General features: G+C 45.6%; 1 protein-coding gene across 8 annotated transcripts in view; it reads right to left on the bottom strand.

Moving 5' to 3' along the window:
* NUP214 (nucleoporin 214) overlaps positions 1 to 16,577 on the bottom strand; it is a 74,667-nt gene that overhangs the window by 38,112 nt on the left and 19,978 nt on the right. For all 8 annotated transcript variants that reach the window (XM_061604417.1, XM_061604412.1, XM_061604414.1 and 5 more), the window contains exons 15-20: positions 14,912 to 15,001; positions 14,169 to 14,318; positions 12,385 to 12,543; positions 6,977 to 7,080; positions 1,037 to 1,219; positions 613 to 698 (exon numbers count right to left, since the gene is read on the bottom strand). In XM_061604417.1, the coding sequence (XP_061460401.1) occupies positions 613 to 698; positions 1,037 to 1,219; positions 6,977 to 7,080; positions 12,385 to 12,543; positions 14,169 to 14,318; positions 14,912 to 15,001 (772 nt within the window). The remainder of the gene's footprint in view (positions 1 to 612; positions 699 to 1,036; positions 1,220 to 6,976; positions 7,081 to 12,384; positions 12,544 to 14,168; positions 14,319 to 14,911; positions 15,002 to 16,577) is intronic.

Below are 16,577 nucleotides of genomic sequence, written 5' to 3'. Positions count from 1 at the left end.
TTTTAACCTGCTTTATACAGTAGGGCCCCACTCATATGGCAGGTGATGTTCCAGGCCCCCGCCAAAAAGCGAAAACCGCCGGAAAGTGGGGCCCTACTGTATTCCAGCCGCCACTCTACAGCTGACAGCGATCAGCTGGAGCACGTGAGTTCCCCGCGCTCCAGCTGATCGCATACTCCATCTGATCAGCTGGAGCACAGGGAGCACAGTGGCTGGAGCTCCCCGCGCTCCAGCTGATCGCATACTCCATCTGATCAGCTGGAGCACAGGGAGCACAGTGGCTGGAGCTCCCCGCGCTACAGCTGATCGCCCAGCTGGTGCCACCGTTATTAGCGGAACACCGAAAAGCGGGGCCCTACTGTAACTCCATACTGCAGGGGAGGAGGCAGGCAGGCTGAGGCTTAAAGAACAGACTCAGGATAGAGTAAAAGAAGTTGTTTGTGCATTAACGCTAAGCTGAAACGCGGCTTAGCGCAAATGTGCTGTCTGGCCCCTGGGAGGAGATCGCAGTTGTGCTCGTCACACAGATAAGCAGGGTAAAAAAAAATTGCTAAAATACATTACATACTAAAGTTACACAAGGGGGAAAAGAAGAATATGCCAACGAGTTACCAGCTGGTTTGGGTGATGTTTTGGTGCAAGACTCAACAGTAACTTTTGTCAAGGCATTACTCAGGCTCTCCAGTTCGCTGTCAAGGCTGAGTCCACAAGAGTTGGAAAAGCAGCACAGAAGAGCGGAAGAAAAAAGAATCCACAGGTCAGGCACAAGTCATACTATATTTAGCATTTCTGAGTACTCAGAGGCACCTGATACTGAGTTCTCACAAAATAGTCTTCTTAACTTAGCTAAAAAGGCAAAGCTAAAATTCTCACATATAAATTGACAGTTTCCGTTCTATGTGGAATACATCTAGGCCTGAACACAAGGAAGGAGACCATCCCCTTAGCATACTTCTGGACCAGATTGCTGGATGGATTAATGCACAACAGAGCAGGAAAGCGAAGCCGTTTTCGAGACTTCTCAAGCAAGATGCACCTTTGGACACTGCTGTGGGTAGAGGTGGCATCCGACAGGCTCCAGCGAGAGGTCTGGTTGTACAAGCGGAGCTCTTGCAGGCTGTCTACCAAATTCTTTAGCCTTTTCCTCTGCTGGTTGATAATCTCTCGATTATTGGTGAGGGCGTTGAACAGAGTCTCTCGCTCGGGTACTAGTAAGCGCCTATTTAAAAAAAAGATGGGGGGAATCAGAAGCTAAATTTCAACCGGGGAGAGAGAAAGGAAAAGAAAAAACAGGTGGATATAAAGCAAGTTCAGTTACAGGTTGTTAGACCTTGCTTTAAATATACAGAATCCCTCAGAACAACCCTGTAAAGTAGGCCAGCATCCTCGTCCTGCAGCCAGGCAGGCTGAAAAGGTGCATGTTGGCAGGGTAACAAACACCCAATTGGCAGCCGCTTGTTTGCAGACAGATCTGCTTTGCCGGGGATAGCCAATGTGATGCCCTTCTGACGTTCCTGAACTACAGGTCCCGTCCCATCATCCTTGACCACCGGCCATGGTGCTGGGAGTTGCGAGTCCAACATCTTCTGGATGGCACCAGGTTGGCTATCCCAATACTATTATTATTATTATTATTTATTAAATTTATTAGTCGCCCATCGGCTGGCTGTCCAGCCACTCTGGGCGACGTACAAAATAAAAACATACAAATACATTAAAACATTAAAAATCTCAACAATAATAATAAAACCTAACCCACCCCAAAACCTTGCCTGAAGAGCCAGGTCTTCAAGGCCCAGCAGAAGCTCATCATAGAGGGGGCATGGCGGAGATCACTTGGGAGGGAATTCCACAAAGTGGGGGCCACAATTGAAAAAGCCCTCTCCCTAGTTCCCACCAGTGTAGCTGTTTTAACTGGTGGGATAGAGAGAAGGCCTTTTGAGGCTGATCTTGTTGAGTGGCATCTCTGATGATGCTGGAGGCGCTCCTTCAGATAGACTGGGCCGAAAACGTATAGGGTTTTAAAGGTCAGAACCAACACCTTGAATTGGGCCCGGAAAACAACAGGTAACCAGTGCAACTCCTTCAGCACTGGAGTGATGTGATCTCGCCAGCGGCTGCCTTTAATCAGGCGAGCCGTCGCATTCTGTACCAGTTGCAGCTTCCGGACCGTTTTCAAGGGTAACCCCATGTAGAGCACATTACAGTAGTCTAGGCAAGAGGAGACCAGGGCATAACCCACAGATGGGACCAGATGGTTGGGAAGGTAGAGGTGCAGCCTCCGTATCAGATGGAGTTGATACAGCGCCGCCCGGCTCACAGCCGAGACTTGAGCCTCCATGGACAGCTGGGAGTCAAGAATGACCCCCAGGCTGCGGACCTGGTCTTTCAGGGGCAATTGTACCCCACTGAGCACCAGGTCAACATCCCCCAACCTTCCCTTGTCTCCCACAAACAGTACCTCGGTTTTGTCAGGGTTCAGCTTGAGCTTATTCCTTCCCATCCAGCCACTCACTGACTCCAGGCACTTGGTTAGGGTTTCTACAGCCAACCTCGGTGAAGATTTGAATGAGAGATAGAGCTGCGTATCATCAGCATACTGGTGACACTGCAGCCCAAATCTTCTGATAATAGCCCCCAGCGGCTTTATATAGATGTTGAACAGCATCGGGGAGAGGATGGAGCCCTTTGGCAACCCACAAGTGAGAGGCCAAGGATCCGAAACCTCATCCCCCAATGCCACTCTCTGGTACCTACCAGAGAGGAAGGAACGGAACCACTGCAATACAGTGCCCCCTATGCCTAACCTCTTCAGGCGGTCCAGAAGGATACTGTGGTCAACGGTATCAAAAGCCGCTGAGAGATCCAGGAGGACAAGGAAGGTGCATTCGCCCCTATCCAACGCCCTCCTCATATCATCCACTAAGGCGACCAAGGCCGTTTCAGTCCCATGTCCAGGCCTGAAGCCCAACTGAAATGGATCCAGATAATCTGCTTCCTCCAAATGCACTTGCAACTGCTTCACCACTATGCTGTCTAAACACCAAGGACAATTTGCAGTCTGTCTTCAAGGCAGAAATGCACTCCTGATCTGCACTGTATGATTCATTCATTCAGAGAATTCATACTATTACATAAAAAGAAAAGAACACAAGAACTGCCCAGCTGCTGGATCAGGCCAAAAGAGGCCCATCTAGTCCAGCACTCTGTTCTCACAGTGGCCAACCAGATGCCCCAATGGGAAGCCCACAAGCAGGACCCAAGCACAACCTCACTCTCCTCAACTGTGGATGAATTAAACTCAGTTACAGAAACTATTGAACTAAAGCATCAGACAGCTCTTGATATGATGGAGTCTGCCGTTACCCCCTCTTTTCCGTGGGAGATGAGTGTGCAAAGAAAGAGCTATTAAGCATGATCGCTAAGTGGAACCTCCTAGTCAGGGCAATATACCTTTAAGCACCAAACGCAGAGGACAAGCAACATGGGGAGGCTGTCACATTCATGTTCTCTCTGCGTGCGTGCGTGCGTGCGTTTCCCAGGGCTAGATACTGGGAGACCTGCTCTCAGCAGTCTCAGGAAGAGCAGGACTTAGTCCTACTTATTAGATTTCTCACCTGCCCTTCACTACAAGGTCCCAGGGCGGATTACAACAACAAACCAGAAATAAAACAGCTACAACCAGAGAACAAGGAAAGTATAAGCACAGTTCCATATATAAAACAATTCCATAAATAAAAAAACAATAAAAATATTTAAAAACCATTCCACGTATAAAAACAGTTAAAATGGGACTTGCTGGGGTGGAAATGGAACTTACAATGGTCATTCTGTTCTCTCTCGCTCTCGCTCTCATATATATAGATAGATAGATAGATAGATATAGATAGATAGATATAGATATACACACACACACATTTAAGTTAAGAAATATGACACAAAGGGTTATGTACACCTTGCTTATAGGAGTGTTTACTGGTTCTTATTGTTGCATTTGAAAAATGAAAAATAGAAAGTAAACGTTCCAGTGCAGACACAGAGTGGGATAATGATCTACGCTTATAGGACTTCTTGGAAGAGGAAGGTCTTCAGCAGGCGCTGAAAAGGCAACAGAGATGGTGCTTGTCTAATACGAACCGGAAGGTAGTTCTGAAGGGTAGGGGCTGTCACGCTAAAGGTCTGATTCCTTTGTCATATAGAGCACCCGGTCTCCTGATAAAATAGTATCTGCAGGAGGCCCTCTCTGACTGGGTAAACCTGATACAATATACCGTATATTCCGGCGTATAAGACGACTGGGCGTATAAGACGACCCCCAACTTTTCCAGTTAAAATATAGAGTTTGGGATATACTCGCTGTATAAGACTACCCCTGCTTATGACATGCAGGTACTTAGCAGGAAAACTGTCACTTATAAACTTATAAATATTAATATTTGGACTGTCCAGTTGTTTTGTTTTTGTGCCTAGGAATTACCACCAAAAACTGGGGAAAGATGTGAGAAATCTTTTTTTTAAAAGCAACATTAAATGCCTAGACTCTAGTTTCCAACACTATGGAGTATTTATTGATTGATTAAGAGAATTTATATCCTGCCCTTTTGCTGTTAAAAACAGAGCTCAGCACAGCTTACAAATATAGTAAAAACAATAAAAATACACAATCAGAGAAAAACAAGCCAAAATGTTAGGAAAAGGAGTCTTTCACACCACATGCTCAGTTCTAAATACTGTTGCAGCAAGTTTTACAAGTTCCTCCAGTATTCCACTGGTGCAGGCACTCAGACATTCAAAGTACTGTAAGTTTCTTAGGTTTTATAAAAGCAGAGCTTTGCTTAACTCAAAATTTCTTCTCCCTTTAATAACCACATCTACATAGGTTCCACCTCCATACTCAAAATGAAACTGAGCCTGGAAGTGTACAACAACCCCACACATACCTTGCTAATTCGATTATCAATGCCAGGATGTCTGTCTTATCGACTACTCTCCTGCTTCCCCCCCCCATACACACACACACCGGGCATCATGAAAGACCCAGTCCTGGGCTCAGAAAGAAAATAAATATCTGGTCCTCTTCAAAGTATTGATAAGCCTCTTGTTTTAATTGAAATAATAATTATAAATTCTTGTTCTTATCACTAATGGGAGTTAATTATCTTGCATATGCTGCTGTTGCTTCTATGGCTGTAACGGAGTGAGGTTAAAGATAAGTGAAATGCAAATAGGAAAAAAAAATACAGAAGGCAGTAACACTTTCCTAAATGTAATACCATACCAACCACAACAAGATTCCTATAAGGCAAAAAACTAAGCATCTCACAACCAGTCAGGATTCCTAACCAAAAACCAAAAATATGATAAATGAAGAAATATTTATATAAGCATAACTATCAAATATATTTATTATTTACACAAACTGTAAAGATATTTATAGTGCAATCCTAAATTTATTTATTCAGAAGCAAGTCCCAGCATATTCAATGGGGCTTACTCAAACAGGGACAGAAATGCAACTTCAAGTGATAAGCAACTTCATTCACACAACCCAAAATTCCGAATCATGCCACTTTACACTGTTTTGCAACTGTTTATACTTGTTTTTATGGTTATTGGATTTTAAATGGCTTTATTTCTTGTTGTGAGCTGCCTTGGTTTCCAACCCTACCTCACAGGGGTGTTGGAAAGACTCCATACACACACGCACACACTGCAGATGTATAAATACATACAGCCCATATAATAGTTTATTGTCAAACCAATTGGTCATTGCAGAAAAATCAGTATTAGTTTTTTAAAAATCAGTATTAGTTTCCTACAGAATAAAAACTGCAATACCTAAGTAAGCCCTGCCTACTTGCTTTAAAATAGGACTGTGGGGGGGGGGGCAGAAAGAGAACACAAACACAATTCTTTTTTACATTCACTCCAAAGTCCCATTGATTTTCAGCACATTCATAATCATGTCTACTCAAAAGTAATTCCTACTGAATTCAATAGGATTTACTTTGGACATATGGGATTAACACTGTTTTTACCCCCAAAAGCAACTATTGGGAAGGTTTTCAAAACACTGCCCAGGATCTGACTCCTACACACAACAGGGGAAAAAACTGAAATGTATATACCTACCCAATTTATGAGATTTTCAGCTAAACAGGAGGGGAAACCACCATTTTCTGGCCTCGCAATTGCAGACACTGCCACCAAACAAACACTTCACTGATTGGCTGAAATCCTGAACGGGCGGGGTTAAAGCTACGAAGTGCTATACAGTAGTTTAAAAAAAGATTTAACCGGGGGGGGGGGTGCCTGACGTTTTTATATATATCTCGAGAACCGCACCACCTAGAAACTTAATTTTTTTTTAAAATGAAAGCTGAGAATCCGGGCCACCTAAGGGGCTAGCCGGGCGCCGGGTGGCATGCTTAGAATCCAGGTAAAACCCGGCTATCCGGGCAATATGGCAACCCTAATAAGACGACACCCGGCGTATAAGACGACCCCCGACTTTGGAGAAGATTTTCCAGGGTTAAAAAGTCGTCTTATACGCCGGAATATACGGTAAAAGGTATTAAGCATATAAGGGGTGAGATTATCTTTTTGGCTGTCAATTTATTAGGCTGCACAAGGACAGATTTCAGTTGAACATCCGGAAAAACCTACTTGAAGGAAAGATCAGTTTGACAAGTGGAATCCGTTACCTAGAGGGCTGGTAGGCTCTCCCTCATTTGAGGTATTTGAACAGAGCGGAGGCTAGGCCAGCCACTTGCTGGGGATGCTCTAGCCTGGGACTAGAAGATGGGCTACAAGCGCCCCTCCAACTCAACCACAGAGTTGGGTGACCCAGACAAACCTCCAGCCTGGGACATTCCATGGGATGCCTCAAGTGAAACGTAACGCCCTGATGCTCTTTGACAGGATGCACTTTGGATATTTGAATATCAATTAGATAGAATTACATTAGAAAACTCACTTCTGCTTTTTTTGCTGTTCCAGGTGACGATCCCATTCCAAATCCAGAACGTCATTTACATCCTGAACAGCAAATTTCACATACTGGTGCAATCGTCGGATTTCCTGTGCAGAAAAAAGAAGGGGGAAATCCAAAATTATCTTCTTAATCTATCTGGGACCCTCAAAAAGAAAAAAAACACAATCTAAGGTTTCAGAAGACATTAAGATCATCAAGACTTACAACCGCTCTGATTTAATTTCCTTCTGTTGTCAGATGACAGAACAGATCAATAAAGGGGGGAGCAGTGAATGAGATCTACCTAGACTTCTGAGAGGGTGCCAGTGTGGTGTAGTGGTTAAGCTGTTGGACTACGACCTTCGAATCCCCACAGAGCCATGAAGCTCCCCTGGGTGACCTTGGGCCAGTCACTGCCTCTCAGCCTCAGAGGAAGGCACTGCTAAACCACCTCTGAATACCACTTACCATGAAAACCCTATTTGTTGGGTCGCCGTAAGTCGGGATCGACTTGAAGGCAGTCCATTTCTATTTTCTCTTACTAGAGAACTCTGAGAGCTCTGTGAGGGGAATAGAGGGGTCTCCTAAAAGCTCTCAGCGGCCTTCACAAACTACCCAGGATTCTTCGGGAGAAGCCATGATTGTTGAAAGTGGAATGCATGGTGCGAATGTCCTCTATGTGCAGACAACCTTGGAGACATTATTTATTAGAAACATTTCTATCCCCTGTGGCCTGGGTTTCTGATTGGACAATCTGTGGATACAAAAATTGCCCATCAGGAACTGGCAGTTCTCATGCTTGCGGCTGTACGTATCGAACTAGCCAATCAATGGAAGACTCCACTCCTATCATCTCACTCTGTTACATGCGTAGACCTGGCCTGAGTCTACCCTACAGTGGTGTTGGGAGGGCAAAGCAAGATGAGAAAATCTTTCAAGCATTTTGTAAGCTGAAAGTGGCTATTCAATCACAGAATCAAAAAAGTGGGGTATCTTAAGAAGGAATTCAAGACACCCACCCAGATTTTTCCAGTCAAAACTGGAAAGGGCAACTGCCCTTACGCCCCACTTAGGGGCTCTAAAGAGGCATCTGATTGGCCACTGTGAGAACAGAATGATGGGCCAGACAGGCCTTCATTCTGATCCAGCAGGGCTCTGCTTATGTTATTAACTGTGTCATGTTATATATCTAGATGTACATGTTTATTTTAATTTAAGCCACGCACTTTGGGAAAGATGTTTATTGCCCACAAGGGGGCTATCGGAGCCTCAAAAAACAGGGCACACGAAGGATCGAAAATTGCCCTTCAATGGGCTGCTTCAGTTTAATGAGTATGTGTTTGTTCCATCAGCACTGGGGCTCAGTGGGGCTGCGGCAGATATTGATTTGCCAGCTGCTCAGCCTGCAAGGGCAACATCGCAGCTCCTTTTACAAGCACGCGTTGCTCTTTTGAAGAGCGCTGTGGTAAAGAAGGAATCCCAGACAACTTTCCCAGATCTTAATTTCTTACAGCAAAGAGAAGAGAACTCAATGCAAATTTTTCCTTTTGAAGGAATCTCAACAAAGGTCCCTCTGCCCTGCATAGTCTCTAAGGAGCCTATGCACCGATAATGGATGGTTAGGGTTGTCGAGATGGGGAGGACAGAGCTCTACTCCACTCCCTCTGTTTTCTGAGCCACCTGGAAGTGAGAGAAGGGCCACAGCTCAGGGGCAGGACATCAACTCTGTCTGCAAATCATGAAAGGCCACAGGTTCCACCCTGACTTCTTTGGGTAGGGCTGGGAACCCCGCAGAGCCACTGTCAGAAACCTTGAAGAGCCACTGGATGGCCATGTAGATACTATATTGAGCAGGGCAGACCAGGCGCAAGCCAGCTTTGTACTTTTGCTTCTTTCGAAAGGCAGTGTGGCACAGCGGTTAGGGTGCCGGACAAGGACTGGGGAGTTCTGGGTTCAAATCCGCCTGCCATGATGCTTGCTAGATGACAGTCAGCCAGTCGCATCCACCCAACTTATCCTACCTGAAAGGGTTGTTTGTGAAGATGATTATTTATTAATTTACATACTGCTAAATTCAAGATAAAACAGGGGAAGACTCAGTGGTGACTAGCCAGGATGACTACGTGCTACCTCCATTCTTGGAGGCAGGGTGCCTTTGAACGCCAGTTGCCGGGAATCGCAGCTGAAGAAGAGTGCTGTTGCACTTGTGTCCTGCTTTCAGGCTTCCGTAAGTGCCTGATTGGCCGCTGTGAGAACAGGATGCTGGACTAGATGGGCCCCCTTTGGCCTGATCCAGCAGCCAGGCTCTTGGGGGGATAGAGAGGTGCGTGCAAGTTACCCTCCAATGGCAAGTACGTAGGCCAGTAATGGATTAACTGCTATCCTGACCTTATTTTTAGCCTTCTAAGGCCGTTTTAATTATGGTTTCTGCTCAGAGGATGCCTCCCATATTATCCTTGGGAATCCAAGCTGGGTCAATTGTACAAGACCACCCAGGCTCAGTTCATTATTTTACAGTTCAGAATGATGGGGGAGAAATAACTTGTTTTAACTTCTAACACCCCAAGGGAGGAGAAGCGCAGGCCTCTAACACCCCAAGGGAGGAGAAGCGCAGGCCTCCCCCCCCCCCAAGTTTCTCTATCTCATTCAAAACCCTTTTTACACTGTGGCAGGAACTTCCTGCTACAGCCCGGCATTTACAAGCCCATTTGGTTCGAAGCTTTGCCATCCGTGAAATTAACTGCAACAACCCACATCTTTACAAATCACTGAACGGCACTCAGCGGCATGTCACTTGGCGCCGATAAAACGATTTCCAATGATGAACTGTAATTTTTTTTAAAACCAAAATAACTTAAGATATTAAACTGGCACTTCCTTTAAAAAAAACCCTCTGCCTTCCACGTTTGCAGATAAAAAAAAAGAAGAACTGGGTTAGGGAACAACACTCCTACCCGGTGGGCCACCGTTTTGCTGTTTAGGGAGTTCTTCACTAGAGGCATTCGCTCTAGGAACATAGAAAGCGGCCGCATAATGAGTCAGACTGTTGGGCCACCTGGCTCAGTGTTGCCTACACTGACTGGAAGTGGCTCTCTAAGGTTTCAGGCAGGAGTCTCTCCCAGCCCTACCTGGAGATGCCATTGGGGATTGAACCGGGGACTTTCTGCATGCAAGGCAGCTGCTCTACCACTGAGCTATGGCCCCTTCTAGGAACTCAGGAAGCTGCCTTATGCAGACTCAGACTGTCATTCCATCTAGCTCAATACTGTCCACCCTGACTGGCAGCAGCTCTCCAGGTTTTCAGATGGGGGGGATTCCCAGCCCTACGTCAACATGCCGAGGATTGAACCTGGGGCCTTCTGCATGCAAAGCAAGTGTTCTACCACCGACCTACGGCCCTGCTCCACAACCTCTTTGAGTGCTTTTGGCTGGAATGCGTCCTTGAACTGCGATAACACCTCTTGGCCTGCCTGGATGGAGATATTTGTGTGCAGAGAAGGAGGCTCTCAAATAACCTTTTCATTGAGCACTCACCCCAATTGTTTTCAGGGAGGTTACACGACATGGTGCCAAGTGCACCAGTACACTTTGCTCCATCCCTTTCCTTATCACACACACACAAAAAGTCGAGTCTTTTGGGAGAAACACGTTCATCACACAACACCTCCCAAACAACTATTAACTGCACAACCTGAATTACATTCCTATAAAATGGGAGTTAACAGCAAGACAACAAAAGTGGACTTCACGAGCCCTTATGGTTGCTACAAGACTCCTACTTCGAGCCTGGAAGGATAAACACATGCTGTCTGTTACGCAATGGACTGAGGACCTCACTGCCCTGGCTACATTGCAACAGATTTCAGACAGATGTCGACTTCGAGTGGCTACTTATTTGGACATCTGCAGGGCTTATATTAATTTATATGCTGACCATGGGAAGCATGTACAGAGGGGCATGGTATTTGTAATCTAAACGGATGGTGGTCTCTTGTAATTGTTAGGAGTATTTATATATTTTACTTTATTTTTTGTACCTTCAATATTTTTATTTTATTTTAATTAATTTTTTCTTTTGTTTTCTTTTTCTTCCCTTTTATTGTTAAATCTGCAAATTAAAAAAAATCAATTTAAAAAACCCCAAAAACCTGAATCTGCCGCTATGCAACTGAGTCCAGCCTGAAAAATATTAAATTATTGCATTTGTATACCGCCCCACAGCCAAAGCTCTCTGGGCAGTTTACAACAATTAAAATTGTTAATTGTTAAAAAGAAGCACTCAAAACCCTCTTGGGTTTTCCATGGCTGGCATATAGCCGACTGTACAAAGATACGTGTCGCATCTGTTGCTCCGCCCACTTTTGCCTCTGGTCCTCACGCCCCCCCCCCCCCCCCCGGAAGGATGCCCAGGAGGGAATATGATCCACAGAATGAAAGGAGGAAAAAAAGGTCCTGCACTCCTGCTCTGCATTTTCTCCTGTGACTGCGCCGGGGTGAGACTGTGCTGGGACCATCGAGGGGCAAGCTTTTTCACCTGCTTTGCCCCCTCCCTCCTGCTGTCAGTGACATTTTTCTGGGGACTGTCCTTCACCAGGAAGATGAACGCTTTTGGTTTTCAGCTGCTGTTGCTTTTTAGAAATGCTGGGATTTTGTTGGCTTGAATTTTTGTAAATCGTATTGTTTTTATTTGTACTTTGTGTTTTTCTATTTGTGTGTAAGCCGCCTTGGGGGCCTTTTTGGCCAAAAGGCGGCCTAGAAATAAACCAATATAACATATTTTTAGGCTGAAAGCTTCTCTAATACTCTGTAAAAAAAAAAAAGTGTCATGCGTGCTGATGGTACTAATAATCAGAATTTATAGAGCGATTTTGAAGGGTCAAAGTGATTCACGCACAGTATCTTGCAATCTTTACAATCGCCCTGCATGTTAAGTCAGTCTTATTTATGGCAGATAAAAGGAGGTTGAGGGCGATTCAATCCGTTTGAGGAAAGCTAAAAAAAATGGGTGCTGCATGCCTTCCCAGAGCAATTCCTATCAGCATCTTTCCAAGAAAATACCCTTAACTTTTGAGGACAGCTAGTGGTAGGGAATACTTGCTAGAGACCGGAGGGACCTAAGGGCGTGTGCAGAGGGGGCAGCGAGGGGGTACTTGCTCCCCCTGGAATTCTAAATGTAACGGTGGGTGGAGTGGATTGCCAATGACCTGTAGAAACAATTCACAGACCTTACCCCCCCCCCCCGCAGAAAAATTTCTGCAGATATTCTTGCTTATGTGGCACCTCTAACTGGAAAGGATACTGTTTCCTGTTGGGGAGCACGGGATTTACAGCTTCCTCTGCCTCCCGAGCAGGCATGTATAGTTTCCCTTGGCTCCCAAAGCTTTGACCTGTTACTCACTCTAAGTTCATACCTGAAGCTGAGCTTCGCTCTTTGGATCCAAAGGCTTCTTATAGAGCAGATGCAAGTACTCAGAGTTGTGAGTTCGCTCATCCTTTTCTCTTGCTTCTTCCAGCCCTGCAAATCCTTCCAGCAGGTTTGTCTTCAGAAGGCTGATGTCTCCGTGAAGGGACTACAAGAGGGGGAAAATGGAAAGGGAGACCCACCAAAAAGGTGGTGGCACCCTGTTTAGAAAGTTCCCTTCCTAGAGACATTTGCCTGGCACCATCTTCATTTTCAGTGCTAGGTTACAAAACGCAAGACCACCCAGGCCTTTTATTCCTGGAAGATTTTTTTTAATTGCTTGGTATTTTTTGTATTTATGGTGTTTTAATGGGTTTATGCTTTAAGCTACTCTGAGAACGTTGGGTGAAAAGCTGCCAAAAAGTGGCTTAATACATGAAACCATGGTTTGCCAAAAACAACTCAAACAAGGTTTCCAAGCCAGCCACAAACTATGGTTGTCAATATCATGCTAAGCTTCCTTAACTATGAGGTGGCATGATGTCCGAACGGAGCCAAATAAGAGCTGCTAAGCAACTTGAAACTGGCTTAAGAGGCACATCTCTTGCCATGCTGTGCACAGAGCTGTGTTGCCTCTAGTTCAACAGGTTTTGCAGGGTTTTGTGACGATTCCCCAAAACCTGGCACACCTGTTTAGCAGAGGCAACAGTGAGCAGCAGCCCCTCTTCCAAACCTTCTCTCCCCAGCCTCTTAAGGGTGTAATCTGCTTTGCACTTCCTCTCCAGCTGGGGAAAGTGATATGTTAAGTAGAATAACTACAGAAAAGACATGTGGCGTGCAGCCAAGAGTGAAGTGGTCTAACGCCCTGCGAACGAAAAGAAACACTCCATTAGGAAACAACAGAATGGACTGAACGATAGTATTTAATACAGGGGACTTGAGGGGGGAAGTCAGAAGGAAATGGGTCGACAAGTGGAATGGAGAGGCTGTTTCCAGCCCCTACGCTTTATAAGGCTGATTTCAGCCAAAGCTGAAAGCGAAAATGCATACTGTACGATGAAAAACGTAACATCCACCTGGGATTCTTGGCATCTCCTGACAGGGCTGGAAAATACCCAATATCCGAAATGCTGGAGAGACGCTGCCGATCACTGTCAACAGGTCTGAGCTAAATGGACTAATGGCCTCTCGGAATAAGGCAGCACTCTATGTTCCCGAACTCAGGTGTGTTGTCATCCAGGATCTCAGGGGGTCCGAGTTCCCTCACTTTTTTGGGAGCCAGTTCCCAGCAGGGTCCCTATGTCTCCAGCATCCTATGAGCCAATCCGCATGAAAGGAAGGGTGTTGGCCACTGAGAAGAGTCTTCTAAAGCAGGGTTCAAACCTGGCCAGATTCTTCTATATTCGTAGAAGGTTGTATAATCTTAGAAGGCGGCATGGCTGTGACTATTATCAAAGGACCCTGCACTTCTGAATTTGCCACTACACTACTGCTCAAACCTATTCAGTGACTAAGCCTAACATCCTCACCTCACTTACCTGGGAGTAAGTGCCTCTGAACTCAGTGGGACTGGCTGCTTAACAGACACGGTAAGGACTGCCCTGTAAATGCTGCAGCCCCAAAACTAATGCTACCACCACCATGGATACATGCGCCTCAACAGAATGAGCAGATTCTTGCATTAAGCCACCCTTAACCCTACGAGACAGACTTGCTCTCCTTCTCAAAGGCCTGAAGGGCACTTTGGTTGGTTCTCAACGGGAGGCTGAATCCCTCCCCCCAAAAGGCTCTTACCTCCGTCGTCTCTTTGATCTCCAAGAGGAAGGTGTGAAGTTCATTCGACTCTGTCCTCAGCATCTTCTTCTCCTCCTCAGGGCCCGCTTGGAAAGAGGCTTTGGCTGTCCTGCCTTTCAGCTCTTCTATCTCCTTCTGGAAATGTGCAATCTACAGAGATAAGGCTCGTTTACTTACCCAGCCATGGGAACTCAGGGTGTTGGGAGTAAAGCACCAAAGCATGTTAGAAGTGACCTGAACCAACTGGGGAGGGGGAGCAATAGACAGAAAGGCAATCTGTTCTTCCCACTGCTGATTCCTCCTCTATAGCGTCTGTTGTTTTTGCAGGCTTTACTCCTCCCCTTCCTCCCTTCTCTTCCTGTCTGTTTTCAGCTGCTTAGTAATGGCTCTCTGAGTGCAAGACATATGGCGGCTTCAGCATATATGGCTTTGCCTCTTTATAGTAATAAACCTTAAGTTCCTTTATTCTTCCAACTACCAGTTATTTCGGCACTCTCCTGCAATGTACATATACAAAAAACCAAGAGGAGGGAAGAACATCTACAGTGGGGCAGGCAACATGGTGTCCTCCAGATGTTGTTAGACTACAACTCCCATCATCCCTGACCATGCTGGCTGGGGCTGATGGGAGTTGTAGTCCAACATCATCTGGAGCGCTACAGGGCCCCTCATCCCTCATTAAGAAACTTCAAAAGAAGCTGACCTGAGGAGGACCATTACATCACATCTCCTCAAAGTCTCACCTCCTCTCGTATCCCTGCAATGACAGGATCTGAATCTTTCCACTGATGAGCTTGCTTCTCTGCCCCAGCACTGAGTGGCTGCTGCCGGCCCTGCAAAACACAAACATCTGATTAAATTAATTAATTTTAGGATGGAAGGTTCTCTGCTAAGAGAGTAATAAAACAGAGGAAACCTTCTGAACATCTGATAAAGAGAACGATGCAAGTAAAATATCGGTAAACATAACTTGCAATTCGCTTCCCTATAAGACAGAAGTGGTCCGTCAGGATAGCCCACCTGTCAGTCATCTGATGCTAGGCGGTGACTTCAACCCCGCTTTCTGTAGGGATTGGCTGCACAGTGAACTCGGTCCCGCAGCAATCCAGCTGCATCTCTGCTTGCCCTACCCCTGACACCACATGACAGTCAACGGGCATGGTTTTGGGGAAAACAGCCTTATGGGCCAAAATTTGTACCCATACCAGGCCAAATTCAGCCCACGGGGCGGAGGTTCTCCACCCACTATAAGATACACAACACAAAAGTGCAAATTTGGTACACACAAACACATACACACAAATAACATAAATAAGAGGAAGTTATTCAGGGATAACTAGTTTACCCAGGCATTTGATGGCTGAAGGAGACTGTTCCTCGCAAACCAGAGATCACTGGATGGAAGAATGTTTTTATCTGCAATTGGTTTTAGAATGCTTTTTGTTGTTGTTACATCGACAAGGGTTAATATAATAAAATATGAGTCGGCGATCCTTGGGAAGAATCAAGAGCTCTTTGCCTTGCATTTTCCACCCCAGGGACGAAGCAGTCACGTATACATCATGGGTGTCAAACATAAAGGCCCTGGAGCCTTACTGAGCCCTTTAGGGCATGGTTAGAAACCTGTGGCCCTCCAGATGGGTCAGGAGGGATGGAAGTTATCGCTGTTATTTTTTCACTTGCTTTAATATTGGAGCATATTGGAGCAAAAAATCTGAATTTCACATATACGCTCATGGGGTCTGAACTGGCGGTGACCGACCAGGAGAGAGACCTCGGGGTTGTAGTGGACAGCACGATGAAAATGTCGACCCAGTGTGCGGCAGCTGTGAAAAAGGCAAATTCCATGCTAGCGATAATTAGGAAAGGTATTGAAAATAAAACAGCCGATATCATCATGCCGTTGTATAAATCTATGGTGCAGTCGCATTTGGAATACTGTGTACAGTTCTGGTCGCCTCATCTCAAAAAGGATATTCTAGAGTTGGAAAAGGTTCAGAAGAGGGCAACCAGAATGATCAAGGGGATGGAGCGACTCCCTTACGAGGAAAGGTTGCAGCATTTGGGGCTTTTTAGTTTAGAGAAAAGGCGGGTCAGAGGAGACATGATAGAAGTGTATAAAATTATGCATGGCATTGAGAAAGTGGATAGAGAAAAGTTCTTCTCCCTCTCTCATAATACTAGAACTCATGGACATTCAAAGAAGCTGAATGTTGGAAGATTCAGGACAGACAAAAGGAAGTACTTCTTTACTCAGCGCATAGTTAAACTGTGGTATTTGCTCCCACAAGACGCAGTAATGGCCACCAGCTTGGATGGGTTTAAAAGAAGATTAGACAAATTCATGGAGGACAGGGCTATCAATGGCTACTAGCCGTGATGGCTGTGCTCTGCCACCCTAGTCAGAGG

The sequence above is a fragment of the Rhineura floridana genome, chromosome 20 (genome assembly GCF_030035675.1).
Source record: "Rhineura floridana isolate rRhiFlo1 chromosome 20, rRhiFlo1.hap2, whole genome shotgun sequence".
In the NCBI taxonomy this organism is placed as follows: domain Eukaryota; kingdom Metazoa; phylum Chordata; class Lepidosauria; order Squamata; family Rhineuridae; genus Rhineura; species Rhineura floridana.
This window is presented reverse-complemented; position numbering and strand designations above follow the sequence as displayed.